The sequence below is a fragment of the Periplaneta americana genome, chromosome 1 (genome assembly GCF_040183065.1).
Source record: "Periplaneta americana isolate PAMFEO1 chromosome 1, P.americana_PAMFEO1_priV1, whole genome shotgun sequence".
Taxonomy (NCBI): domain Eukaryota; kingdom Metazoa; phylum Arthropoda; class Insecta; order Blattodea; family Blattidae; genus Periplaneta; species Periplaneta americana.
This window is the reverse complement of record NC_091117.1, coordinates 178,986,299-179,001,861: the sequence shown is the minus strand read 5'-3', so window position 1 is coordinate 179,001,861 and position 15,563 is coordinate 178,986,299. Positions and strand designations below refer to the sequence as shown.

Here is a 15,563-nt window from a genome sequence, read left to right as displayed (position 1 = left end):
AACAGGAATAACGCAAAAAACATCATTTTCACAACATATTTTTATTATTAAACCAACAATTTATACAACAATACACTATTTTATACATGAAACAAACCTGAAAACAAAACACAACATATATCCTTATTTTGCGTGTCATTTTCGTGTATATTACCCGGCAAAGCAAAGTTCCAATGCGATTTATACGTAATTTTATCGTAACTTGCGCAAACACGCGCTACACTCTTGCAAGTCACAACTTTGCCTTGCCGGATAATACACAATACCATATTCACTCGTGTAATAGACGCAATTTACGCCATGATCTCTCCATTAAACGTCTACAATGCTAATTGCACAAATATCTGACATCCTACGCCATTATCACAACTAGTTTCGACATTGCACACGCTACAACTATTGAAAATGACAATGTTTCTATTCCCCATTTACGCACAAACTACAAATTCACGACTTCCCACCCGATTTCCGTCAATTTCTGCAAATGTAATCATTTTAACCCTCAAATTTTCATATTAATTTCCATATTTACACTTATTACGATTCATTATAAAGCAAAACAATAATTACAGACAATAAATCCAGCAAACAAGACGAGAATCGACATTAATCAATACATTAACCGGTACTGCTAACATTACGCGATGATTCTTTCATTCTACATATTACTGGCAACAATTGCGGTGCGTACACAACGCAACAGTGTCTATTACGTGAGTAAATATGGTACCACAAAACAATACAACATTAAAATACCTATTACATACAATTCTCGTAATAACTGCTATTGCAGCTGTCATTTCACAAAACATAGTTACACACACAACAATAAATCATAAAGCTTTCCTCCTAAACAATGAATGTAAGCAAACAACAAAGCAAATATCGCTAACATTACCAATTATGACCCTCATTGCAACAGAAAACACAATCCTTGAAAAATATAAACTCATCAACAAAAGCAGACAAAAGTGAAGAAAACGAATTAATCTAACAAGGTAGGAACACAAATACGCTAGATATACACCCCAATCACAAGAGAAAAGACGTTGATTCGGAAATATATGGGCAAAAGCAAAAAGTAGTGCCAGAAATACACAACACACACACCCTCACATGAACAGAAAAGACGCTGAATCAAAAATATCAACTCATCAAGAAAAGTCAACAGAAACTTCAATAAAACGAATTAATCCCTAAAAGTACGGCCACAAATACACAAGATATGCACCCTGAACACAACAGGAATGACGTTGATTTAAAAATATAACCTCATCAACAAAACTGAGTAAAACCAATTATTCTCCAAAAGTAGAACACGAGACATACACCCCAATCGTAACAGAAACGATGTTCATTCAAAAATATACCTAAATCAACAAAAATGAACAGTAAACTAAATAAAACCAATTAATCTCAAAAAGTAGGGCCACAAATACACAACCTCACAACAGAAAAGACGAATCAAAAGCATAAACTTGTTGACAAAAGCAAACAGCCAACTGAATAAAACGAATTAATCTCACAAAGTAGATGCAGAAGTACACCCTGATCACAACAGAAATGACGTTAATTGGAAAACAAACGCATCGAGAATAGTAAATAGAAAACAGACTGAAACGATTATATCTAACAAAGTAGTGACAGAAATACACAAGATATCCACAACAGAAAACACGTTGATTCGGAAATATAAACCCATGGGCAAAATCAAAAACAAAACTGAGTAAAACAAATTCATCTTAAAAAGTAGTGCCCGAAATACACAAGATATATACCCTGACCACAACAGGAAAGACAATGAATGAAAAATATAACCTCATCGACAAGTCAACAAAAAAAACCGACTAAAACAAATTAATCTCACAAAGCAGGGGCAGAAATACACAATATACACACCAATCACAACAGACAAGACTTTGACTAAAAAACATCAACCCATCAGCGAAAACAAACAGTAAACTCAGTAAAACGAATTAATGTCACACAATAGGGCAAGAAATAGACAAGATATATACTCCAATCACAAAAGAAAAGACGTTGATTCAGAAATACAAGCCCATGGACAAAAGTAAAACAAACTCATTTCAAAAAGTAGCACCATAAACGCACTACAAAAACACCCTAATCACAACACAAGCGACATTCATTGAAGAAATATCCATCGCAATCACAAAAGAAAAGACATTGATTAAAAAATATAAACCCACAGAAAACTGCGCAAAACTAATTCATCTAACAAAGTAGGGACACTAATACACCCTGACCACAACAGCAAACATGTTGATCGAAAAATACATTATCTACAAATGTCCACAAAAAAACAACTCTGTAAAACAAATTATTCTCAAAAAGTAGAGCCACAAATACACGAGACATACACCCCAATCATAACTAAAACGAACTGTAAACTGAGTAAAACCAAAATCTCACAAAGTAGGGGCAGAAGTACAATAGATATACATCCTGAACACAAAAGAAACAACATCGATTGAAAAACATAAACCCACCGAGAAAAAACAAAGACAAGACCAACTAAAACGAATTTATCTCACAAAGTAAGGACAGAAATACAAACCAATCGAAAAAGCCAAATGAATTAATGTTAAAAACTAGGAACAGATATATAACCCAATCACAACACAAATCAAGCTCTTTCAGAAATACAAACCCCTGGACAAAAGCAAAAAGAAAACTGAGTAAAACAAATTAATCTCAAAAAGTAGACCCACAAATACACAAGATATACATCCTGACCACAATACAAACAACACCGATTATAAAATATAAACCCATGGCAAACAGAAAACTGAGTAAAACGAATTTATCTCAAAATGTAGGAACACAAATACAAAAATATCACCTCTCCACAAAAGCCAACAGAAAGCTGAATAAAACAATCTAAAAAAAAAAAAAAAAGTCAGAAATATAAACCCATCAACAAAACCAAACAGAAAATTCAGTAAAACAAATTAATCTAACAAAGTAGAGACAGAAACAATATTGATTCAAAGGTATAAATCCATGACAAACAGAAGACTGGGTAGAACGAATTTATTTTCAAATGTAGGAGCACAAATACACAAAATTATACACCCTGCCCACATCTGAAAAACCTTTGATTCTAAAATATCAACCCATCCAAAGAAAACCAACAGAACAACTGAGGAAAACTAATTAATCTAACCATGCAGGCACTCAAATACTCTGACAACTGACACAACGTTGATTGAAAACTATAAACTTATCGACAAAAACAAACAGAAAACTGACTAAACAAATTAATCTAACAATGTACAAACACAAATACACTACAGCAAGGCCACGAAGTCCCATTACCCCATATGTAAATTTAAGTACTTTCTTTCTGTTTCAGATCATATGAACTACACGATGGTTCATGCATCTAATTACACCATTGAGCAACATGTTACTGCAAGTTGTTGAGTCCATGCAAGAAATCAAAGAGAACAGGGTTGCGCACTCACTTTCTGCACCATTTTAACAGGATCCTTCTCCAAAACAAACAATTTTCAGATGGGAACACAACCTCTTCTCCACAGGTGATGTAAAGGACAAGAAAACAAGTGGCAGACTACTATAAAGAATTGCCATTCATTTTGTTTGTTTGTTTATAATAGGGGTAATACGATGTTGAGTCCTCCTCTAGATGTACACTCTAATCAAAACTCAAACAATGTTGACTAAAAAATATAAACTCACCAACAAAACTGACTAAAATTCATCTAACAAAGTAAAGACACAAATACACTAGACATACACCCTGACCACAACAGAAAAGACACTGAATCAAAAATATAAACTCATCTACAAAGGCCAACAGAAAACTGAATAAAACGAATTAATCTCAAAAAGTTGGGAAACAAAGACACAATATATACACCCCAATCACAATAGACAAAGACATTCATTGAAAAAGGAAACTCGACAAAAGCCAACAGAAAACTATTGAAGAAAGCAAATTCATCCAAAAACAAAAAAAAAAGGGGGGGGGGAGAGCAGCAAAACACAATGGACACCTATTGATAACAACGAATTTATCACAAAAAGTAGCAGCAGCAGAGAACAATACCTAACAACCCATGTTGTGCCACTTTCATTTACTACATTTCTAGAATGAACACAACAACCCCAGAAGATATACATCCAACAAGAACAACCAACTAACTATACCTAAAACTCCTATCTTCATCAATGTCAATCATGACAAATGACCAACAAAAATAGATATGGAATACAGACAGTAAGCTCACATTACATATAATTGTAGGTACCTAATTGTTACAATTTATTGTTGTGTGTGTATCTAGCTTAACACAATAACAAATTATCACATTTACTCACATTATAGACGCACTTTTCCCCCATAATCTTTGGATCAAAAAACATATCCCAGTCAATAATCACAGCTAATTTCCACATCACATATTCCAGTAATATTCAAAATGATCCATTCTGCAACTTCTCCAACTGTAACTCATTTCAACTTCCAATCTGCCATTCAACTTGTATATTTTGTAATTACACTTAATAGTTTAATCACAGTTGTCATTATCACGTTCTTTTTTTTTTCCTTCTATCCTCTTTCATAATTGGTCACACCCAACCTCAACCATCTTGCTTTTTCGGATGTGACCCAGTTATAATTTATTTATACAAAAATTTGTAATATGTATTTCAATGTGAAATTGGTAAGCTACTTTCAATTTTCAAGAATATTCATACGCAAGTGTTACAATAGTATTGTTCAATTTATGTAATTTTTCCTTGCAACAATAAAAACAACTAAAAAAATAAACTTTCCAAACCCACCTATCATAACTCATCAATTTTCACATAAGTGCATCCGATAATACCACATGTACCAACTCAAAGTGTATTCTGTACATTATGAACAGATCCCCCCTACATATTACTGCCACAAATGCGTCTATTATGTGAGTATAAACAATAATGTATGAACTCAGATACAGTGTATGTATACACCAATATGAAACATAATCATTAGCAGTGTCATTTCATTATAATCACTTTACGATCACCTAACTCATGAAAATACTTTCATTTCAGTTAATATTTCCTACAACACAAACACGCAATTTCGTGCATATTTCGCATCTTCACCAAAATTAACAAATAATTTCTCATTTAACTGAAAGGAGGAGACTACATTGCCTTCTACATCAGCAGTAAAGACAAATTATACTAGGCTTGCACTACTCCCCCACATTACACATACATCATTGTTACACACCACATAAACAGTGTGATCTTTTAGACCCTCCACAGTACCGCAGCTAGAATAGCAGCCAAGCACCCAAAAAGCAGTTGGCAACACTCTAAAGTCTCAGCCAAAGTCTCAACATTCCCACTGTGACAAGGGTTGCAGATAACAGTCAGTGCGGACTGTCTTCCAGAGTCTAAGATGTGTGTTGTGACACAGTTGAAATGTTCACAATAGAACGTGTTTTTCTAATGGAGAATGTGTTTAGAGAAAGCGGGCAATACACGGCAAAAGTTCAACAAGTTTTAGACCAGTTTCCAAACTCCAAATTACCGTATCAGGATCCTATATAGAATTTGATAAATAAATCCACATGCTGCAAAAGAAACTGAACTGCATCCAGAGAAAATAGATGGTGTGCTATATCCCATCAATTATTGGCCCAACTTTTTTTTTTAACGAGACCGTCAATTCTCAAGTTTAATGTTCCAATATTGCTTCCTTTTATTCCACAGTTAAACAAAGAAGAGCTGCTAAATGGTTTTTTCAACAGGTTAATGCTACAGCTCGCACATCTCATGCGTCGATGAATTTCTTACGAGCCATTTTCGCACAGAGAATAATTTCACAACAGCTATGGTCTCCAATATCCCCTGATCTATCTCACTCTGCCAAATTGTTTCTTTTCGGGTGCTGCTAAGTCGATAGTGTATCAAGACAACCCTAAAACAATTGATGACCTAAAACTGACAACAAATTATACAAATACAGTGACACAAGAAACTTTAATTAACGTGTTTGATAATAAAATAAAATGTGTGGATCTATGTCTTCAGCAGAATGTAGGATATTTTCTGCATCTTATTTAAATGGGTAAGTTCATTTATTATTATTATTATTATTACTATTTCCTTGCTTCTCATTATTTATTAATACCATATTTGCTTTTCTCTCTCTCTACAGTTTCCTCTATATTCATTCATACCCATCAGTCTACTAATACCAAGAGAGTTTTGTACTCGTTCCTGAAGGGTTCATTCCACTGAATCCTAACATGCCTAAACATAATCAGAGTTACCACTACATTCCTCGTATCTAGTGGGTTCTCACTTATTCCACTACTGTGGAGCAACTTAAAGATCACACTGTATTCTGTTATGCTCAACAATGAAACATGTAAAAATGTGCATTTAACTTTAATTCTCTACGAAACCCGTGCTTCATTAAAAATATCGTAATTATCAAGTAATATTGTCTATTTACAACAATTAAGCAAAAATTCCAGTATATATTTTACACTCAATTTTCCAACTTCCATGATTACATTTCACGCATATCATTAATGCCAACAAATCACACTGCTAATAATCATTTACAATCACAAAGACACATCAACATTATACAATAAACAAAATTCACTGCCTGTGGAGATGCACTCAATTGCATCTAATTCCTCATATTTCTCATGTCTTTCACAAATCATTTCATTTTCCACTACACTATGCCAGCTGATATTTTCAACATTCACGAAAAAATCTCTAGAAAACCATCTCGGATACAAATTTCCCAAATACGAACATCAACAAACTATATTTGCAAAGTTGCTATATTAAAAACAGTAGCAATTTCAATTTCCAATATTTTTAAAAAAGAAGGAAAACCTGTGACATACCATTACATTCCAACAAGTCTATTAGTATATCATACAAGTCACCAAGTTTGACTCACACTTTCAGAATCACTTCAACACCTCATTTTGAGCAAAATATTTCACAACGGCCAGACTGGGAGCAAGAACAAACCCACAAATCACCTGGAGCAAATCAAGGATAGTGAAGAAACAACAGAGACACAGAAGAGGAAGGAGGGATTCAAGAATACATCAACAAAGCACAAAACAGCAAATAATTAACACAGATACAAGGGATTAGGGGAGAGTGAACATTTAATTGATGAAAAAGGTGTACATGATAAGAAACAACAAGGCAAGGCAATGTACTTACAGAGTCAAGGACGAGAATGCAAGGGATAATAGCAATACAAAATGAAATGAAACTATAAACATATGGCACAAATAAACAGCAATCAGGACTAGTATTATATAGTAACAGTGTACCAATGAATACTGATAAGTATGAGTGAAAGTGAAAGAAAGATCAGAAAGAAAATGTGAAAATTGTACAACTTCAAGCAGTAAATCATAAATACTACATAATGAATGATTTCACTAGGGCAAATAATTCCGATAGATAAAGCAGCATATATTCAAGAGTGACAGAGAAACCAAAAGGCACCTACAAAGTAATCAATAGTCATAACTACAAAATTTAACATCAACTTGTAAATTATGTATAAAAAAAAATGCATGCCATGGAAAAAAAGTAGAATACAATTAATAATTAAACTATAGAAAGAGGTAGACACTACTATAGATGGCATTTAGAAAGAGCAAATATTATCATAAATAGCAAGTAATGAAAGAAGTGTACGAAGAGTATTACAAAGAAATAGTAGAACAGCAATAAAACGTAAATACAGAGGTATCGTCTGACCCAAATACACAAATCTCAAGGCACACCATGATGGATACTCATGGTGTTAAATCTCACCGCAATCAGCTGGCATATAGTAAGTAGACAATGCACTCATCTCAATATGTATCTACTTGTCTTTCCTATTAAACCTATAAGGTAAGAGCACCAGTAGTCGACATGTTAAGGAAACATGTTTTCAATCCTCTCACTGTACTTTACTGTAAGAAACAATTTTAAAAACTGACAACTCCAAATCCCTACTTTAATCTACATATGTGTTAATATGTTTATATTAAAAAATACATTTAACAATAATCTCTAACATGCACCTACAGTTGACAAATTTTTTTTATAGTCTGAAAAAATTATGTGAGTAAAATACACAATAAAACACCTTATATAACTTATTAAGCTTTTATTGTATTAGTATCATTACTTTACAACAACTTTCATTTAATACAAATGCTTTAAAACATCACTTTAATAAAAAGAAAGATCCAATTACTTCTCCTTGACATTCAGTCGCTTTTCTAAACATAACTTATCTGTTCCCCCCTTATAGTCTGCTCTGGAATCTCCACATACCCAATTATTTCACTCAAATATATGCAAGAAATGTCATTTTCATCTGCTTCCAATTCTGCTTTACTTCCATTAACACTTTTCAAACCCTTTATTTTTTATTTCAACAATACAGAGGTAAGTAAATCTGGATATATTTCTCATTCCCTCCCCCCCCCAACTAATTAAAAAAATTATCAAATTATCCCCTTTAAGACTCTCTTGCTAAAGACTTTCTACCACATTTCATCAGAATCCTCCTCTCACCATTCAGAGTCACTAGTATTCATCAATGAAACTGCACTTTCATGAGAACTTTCTGATTCTGACATTTCTCTCTCTTTCTTCCCTTGCTACTTCTTTTTCTTCTCTTGCTCTCTTCCCATTCTTCTTCTTCTCTTTCTCTCTTCCCATTCTTCTTCTTCTCTTTCTCTAGTTTCTTGTTATTACCTTCCTTTTTTAAGATATTCTAATGGGGAAGAGGGGAAGAGAAGGCCTCATGACCTTATCTCCACCAGGTTAAATAAAAATAAATAAATAATGCTTATAGTGACGTAATTACTGCTTTTCTTTCAACAGAGCGAGGCCAAAATAAACTCCTTTCAAATGGTGAAGGCACAAAACCCTTGCTTGTGGACGCCACTTCAGGTGTTTTGTCTTCTCTAATAGTTCAACTGGCTGTGGTCTTGTGGGCATAGGTGGTTCTGGTTCAACTAGTTGTGGTGTCGTGGGCATAGGTGGTTCTGGTTCAACTGGCTGTGGTGTCGTGGGCATAGGTGGTTCCGGTTCAACTGGTTGAGGTGTTGTGGGCACAGGTGGTTCTGGTTCAACTGGTTGTGGTATTGTGGACATAGGTGGTTCTGGTTCAATTGGCTGTGGTGTCGTGGGCATAGGTGGTTCCGGTTCAACTGGTTGTGGTGTCGTGGGCATAGGTGGTTCTGGTTCAACTGGTTGTGGTATTGTGAGCATAAGTGGTTCTAGTTCAACTGACTGTGGTGTGCTTCTATTTGAGATTGTAGCTCTAATACATTCATATCTATTCCTATGTTTTCTTGTAGCTGTAGGGTCTTCATTATTTTTCAGAGAATCCTCTATGGAGCAGGTTCCATTATTTTTCTGGAAAGTTTTCAATTTGTCCATCAAACCATGCTACATGTTTCTCCAACAGACGCGCTTCATCTCTGAATTGCTGGAAATATTGTTGAATTGTTCCATCTAAAAAAATGCTTGGTCTTCTTCAACACTGTCTCCTAAAGCTGAACATTGGGTACTTAAGGTTGACAGCCCTGTCAACTATAGTTTCTAAGAGTTGAAGACGAAAAAATTAGGATATTCATGCACTCTGTGGGAAGCATGTTTAAATGAGTTATAAAATGAAATATTAAGTTGAGAACCTCAAGTTGACATAGCTGTCAACCTCAGAGAAAACACAAATTCATTCTAAAAATTGGTGTCAACTACAGGTGTCCTGTCGACCATAGGTGCTCTTACATCTACAGGGTGAACCATAAGTAATGTCATTAATTTCAAGACATTCATTGTTTTAACAAAACCATTTACAATACAATTTTGTTCAATTCTGCTTCCTTATCGAGAAAAAAATTATTTTATATGAAACATCTCATAGCATATTTTGGGAAAGCTATTCAATTAATTCCCAAGATCCTCAGTCAGTTTAAGAGAGGGGTGCATTATGATAATAAATGAAATGTATAGAAATTTGATTCAAACCAATGGGGGGAAAAAAAAAAAAAAGAAAGGAACGTAACACAACCGCTTTCAAATATCACTCGGAAAATTTCATTTCTTCCATGTACGTTTACCAAATACTATTTCACAAATTAAAATGGGAGGTAACTATTTCTAACTGGCTCAAGAAAATGCTCGTAGTACAACAAAAGGAGATTTTTTTTACATCATTAATTACATTTGTATAATGTAAAATTAACTTTTCTTATTCACTGTGTTCACCGAATATGTAATTAAAATTAAGACAGAGTTTGAAAATAAAATTCTGCCTACATCAGTCTTTATCATTACTGAAAATCATGCCTAATATACCAAATTATCGTACTAATGCCATAAAATATTACCACGAATTCTATTAAGAACACGTAATTTGTATCAAAGTTAACATTATAAAACAATTTGCCAATGCTATATTATTTAATACATCACATTTGTCACAGCAACCTTTTTTTTTTTTTTCTTAGACAATGATAAATTACATACAGAAAAATCCCTCGTATTCAGCACCCAAATAACCAGCAATACCAAAACAACAGCACTTTCGGCTAGGTCAAAAAAGAAAGTCATTCCTGTGAAAGGGAAGATTCGGATGAATATGTGAGTGCTTTTCCTGGATCGCACACGTGCCCCGTATTGTTTACTCTTTACATTGTTCACACATGAAAATACAGACAGAAAACCCCATTATGTCCCTCGAGTACATGAGGTAGCATCGGTAAACTGTCACTTCAGCCTTGTAAACAAAGATATCTTTAAATTGACCACTTCAACTCGCCTGTTTTGAAGCAGTGCTGGACGAGTCTAAATAGGAAAGTGTGAAATTAGATAGTATATACCAGAGGGCTGCATTGGAGTTAAATTGCTTGCTTCAATTCAGTCGAGTGTCGCACCCTCGAGTGAGATACGATCTGTTGTATGGAAGGCGACAGATAAGATACACAGATGTCTTGGTCACACCGTAAAAAAATAAGGATTTATTTTCTGCGTTTATGACAAACATCTAATGCAATGAAATCTAGGTGCATTATTTAAAGCATATCGCAAAATTTGTGTAATATATGGTCCCACCAATAAAAATAATCACGAGCTGCCACAGCTCTTCATACCTTCTTTAAAACTTAACTTGTATTCTTTGTTGACTAGTTTCAATTTCACCACATCTTTTAGCTCACGCTCCATTTTTGACTGTACTTACTTGCCAGTATCAAGAAAGAATGTCTAACACTCGGCTTATACCAGCATTTCTCAAACTTTTTTGCAGTGTGGACCACTTTTTTAAGTCAGAACAGTTCCGCAGACCACTTTACTCTTCTTCCCTTCAAAAGGGAATTTATAATTTTTGTAGCATATTTTAATACCAGTATGCTTATATTTTTAAAAAGATTTAATGAATATTAATTAAATTAAATTAATTTTATATTAGTATTAACTAATTAAGTTAATGTTAATAGAAGAAAATTCATTTTCGTTTTTTTTATAATTCAAAGGATTACAGTTTGGATAATCTTTAACTAATTAAAAAAAATATATAAATGTTGGTAGTCGCATTAATGAGATGGATGAGCCTGCCAATTCTTGCACAGCTGTTCTATACTTGGATGTATGCTGGCAAGCTTAAGTCGGAAATCGTAACACACATCATGTCAATTTCGGTACTTTGTTTTTATTAGAATTAGTGACAAAAACCCTTTCTCACACGAATACATAGAAGCAAACTGAATTATAATCTCTAAAGCACCATTGTACAGTTTGCTATATTCTCTTTTCACTTGTAACAAGGTCCAGAAATTAATCATACCTTCCGCTTCGAATTTCATTTTAAGTCCGGTGTCATTCGAAAGTCAATTAATTGTTCTCTTTCACTCAGTGAAAGTTTGTTATTTTCAATATTTTCAATGAAAGTGATCACGAATCCATGAAAATTCGTCACATTTACTTGAAAAATAAGTTTATTGTTGTATTATTGGTGTACGACGTACAGTATGTGACCATTTCAATGTGTAGACTGGGTGTCAGCAAAACTATTAACAAAGTAATAAATACATGAAAAGGTTCGGTACTTTGGTCCTCTGTTATGAATTCGGGTGGTCCCTAGCTGGGTTACAGGCGCCAGATGAGCTTTAGTGTGATACGCAATTCATTTGAATTTTTTCTTTTTCTTCTGTCTTTTTTGAAGGACCAAAAGGGCAGACGTTGAGGACCACAAGTGGTCCACAGACCATAGTTTGATAAACGCTGGCTTATACCATTAAATGATTTATCGCTCGCAAACTTTTACCCTCATGCTTGTGCGCTATCTATCGGATTATGCTATGAACTAATTGGCACTCAAATTAAAATGTCCGATGCAAACCTCTGGTATATACAAACAAGCAGACATTACATACATGTTAATCATCGAGCACTACTTTGTCATAGTTGCAACATTGGCTACACTGCTCTTCACATCATATGGCCGCTATTTAAAATTGTCATAAGGTTAAGAAAACATCTAGTATTTTTTATACTATTCTGTATTACAATAATAATCCGTGGCACTACAGCCCACAAAGGGCCAAGACCAACCAGCAAGCTGCTGGCCTCACGGCCACATTCCGAAGCAGAGGTGGACGGTCATCCAACCAGAATGGAGGTATCGTGTGGTTAGCACAATGAGCCCCCCAGCTGTTATAGCTGGTTTGCGTAACTGGATTTCGCTACCTATCATAGCTCCCCAAATGCTACCTATCACAGCTGCCGAAAATTCATGAGAAAATTTCTTCCCCCAAGAGGACTCGAACCAGCGTGCATTCCATAACGCAAGTCCTAGGCAAGATGCCTTAGATCACGACACCATGGCACGGGACCTATTATGTATTACAATAATTATAAACTGGTGAATGTACTTTACCATATTCAGTACTAAAAATAAACATTGCACATAATTATTTCAAAACTTTATTTTTAAATTTCTATATGAAAATTACTATATTTCAACATGGAAAAAAATATTTCTACTGTAGATTATGTCTTTACATATGTAATCTATAAACGTATTTTCAAATTATCTCGCAAAATCAGTTACCCCAGACTGCCTTTGTCCCACAGTTGCCAAATACGAGGAATTCTACTTTATCTTGCAAATGTGATGTTATTAGAACATTGTCGAACAAAACCAAGCAAATGAAACTCATTTATTATACATTTGTTTCATAATATTACTATTTCAATTTTGTTTCCTACTTCAACGTGACATAAGCACATTGTATTTTTATTGCTTCCTAAACGTTTTAAAATTTTGTTTTCATAACGTCAAATATGCATAATTATTATTCACCATCTCTACAACACAGACATATTTCTTAATCTTATTCATTTAGTTTCTTCTCTCAACATTTAATTAAAATAACATTGTAGCGTTTATTTTAAATTGTTCAAGATTTAATTTAACTTGAAAAAAGCACTGTTCGTTCACCATTATCAAACACAGTTTAAACACTCAGGGGTGCTATGCATAGATATTTCGCTAGCCTGCGCTACAAGCATGCTAAATTTGCCCCGGCTATCGATTGATTACTTGTACAGGATTCATATCATATCATATTGCTAACACTGGTTTATGAATACGAAAAACGTTAGTTCGCTGATCATCCACCAGAAGCCCACGCTAAGAATATCTATGAATATGGCCGTAAAATTTTACAATATATCATCTGTTTTTTTTCTTAGGAGTTTAAATGCAAGGTATATGGCATGATAGCATTAACCTTCAACAACTCAGATGGAGGGGTTTGTTCAGAGCAACACAACTCAATGTGATACCCAGCTGGTTGTAGTGCACAGCGTACCAACTCCTCATAATTCATGTATCTTAAAATGCACGTTTCTCTAGAAAACTATTCAAAATATCGCAAAATGCTAGCCGACTTTTTTTTTTGTTGCTCCTTACTCAAGAAATCGCCCACCACAATTATTTACATTACTTAAGGTTCACCCTGTATATAATCTGTTCTAATATACTGTGCAATATAATTCTTTCCAACCTTAAGATGAGGATATTCCTCTTGAAATCCTTTACTCCTTCTGATGTCACCTTGAAATCCTTCACTTCTGATGTCCTCTTGAAACCATTCACTCCTTCTAATGTCCTCTTGAAATCCTTCATTTCTGACGTCCTCTTGAAACCGTTCACTCCTTCTGATGTCCTCTTGAAAGGCTTCACTTCTTAACAATCTTGCTCACTGGTCTCAGGAAATGCTGTGGTCATCCCCTGGCCAGCAGACAAAAAACCTGGAGGAGAAATTCACAATAATGTCAGCTCAGTGTTATACAAAAATGTCACATCTTACTTTACAATTCCTTTTTCTATTCCTCATTACTTGTACTATTAACTTAGTCTAAACTTAGTTTTGCCGGGACATTCCCTGTTTTCACACAATTGTCTCAGTGCCCCAACAAAAACTTCATGACACTTGCATTTCCCACATTTCAGTAGCGATGCAAAATACAATATTTCCTCAATTATTTCATTTCATCACTACCAGTGGCACAAGAATTCAAGATCATTACAAAAAATTTCTATGTTCACAAGGCAATAACATATCAAAAAAGTATTTCACTAAATGCCAGTGCAATGAGGTGAAAATCAATTTTCTACCTGCACGACCACAGCATTCCTTATTGTTATTTCACCTAACACACTACACTCAGGTGGAAACAATTTTCACAATACCAGGAAATTAATTTGTTTACCCTCCCCCTTTTAATCTTAAAACACTCTATCAATAGGCATTAGTAAACTTCAAAACAGTCTTCCTTTACAATTGTATGCAGGCACATGGATTTCAACTGTACCATAAAGGTCCATTCACACATCTCCAGGACGTGACAGTGCTTTCCGTGTCCGTATCTGTCCTTTCCGACATGATTTTTTTCACGTCTGTTCTCACATTTCCATTCTGTACAGTTGTAACTCGGTAGGATTTTTCAAAGGATCCCCATTGTTGCTAGAAGAACTACGGTCCACCCCGGTCATTAAGGGACGCGTGCAGAAATTTCTAGGCGCACAGTTGTCACATTTTACATTGACTTCGCCCTACATGGCGTGGGTATGAAACAATCGTATATTTACTTCTAAGGCCTGCTCCCACTTAGCGGAATCGAATCAAACAGAATTTCTCTTCACAATGTATTTAAATGGAAGATAGCAGAAAGAGGCATGTCGAATTGATCAGAACAGAACTCATGAGCTAGAATATTTATTCCACTGCCAGAATAGAATTTCTTGTTTCGGGTATGATCATATATTCTCGTGAAGCCTTCGTGAAAAAACAAATGAACCACATCCATTATTGGCAGCTTAATTTGTTTACTATTGAAAGTTATTGCTGAAATAGAATGTATACAAAAATCACAATGTAATAGGAACGAAGAAAAATTAATAAATCATGTGTAGAATTATCCTCTTTTGTATGACAAAACACAAAACATAAAAG

General features: G+C 34.5%; 1 protein-coding gene across 8 annotated transcripts in view; it reads right to left on the bottom strand.

Moving 5' to 3' along the window:
• Positions 1-1,048: 1,048 nt before the first annotated feature.
• The window catches only part of LOC138704871 (cornifin alpha-like), a 49,805-nt gene continuing 35,290 nt past the window's right edge, over positions 1,049-15,563 (bottom strand). For all 8 annotated transcript variants that reach the window (XM_069833278.1, XM_069833286.1, XM_069833221.1 and 5 more), the window contains one exon: positions 1,049-14,358. In XM_069833278.1, the coding sequence (XP_069689379.1) occupies positions 14,332-14,358 (27 nt within the window). In that variant the 3' untranslated portion in view covers positions 1,049-14,331. The remainder of the gene's footprint in view (positions 14,359-15,563) is intronic.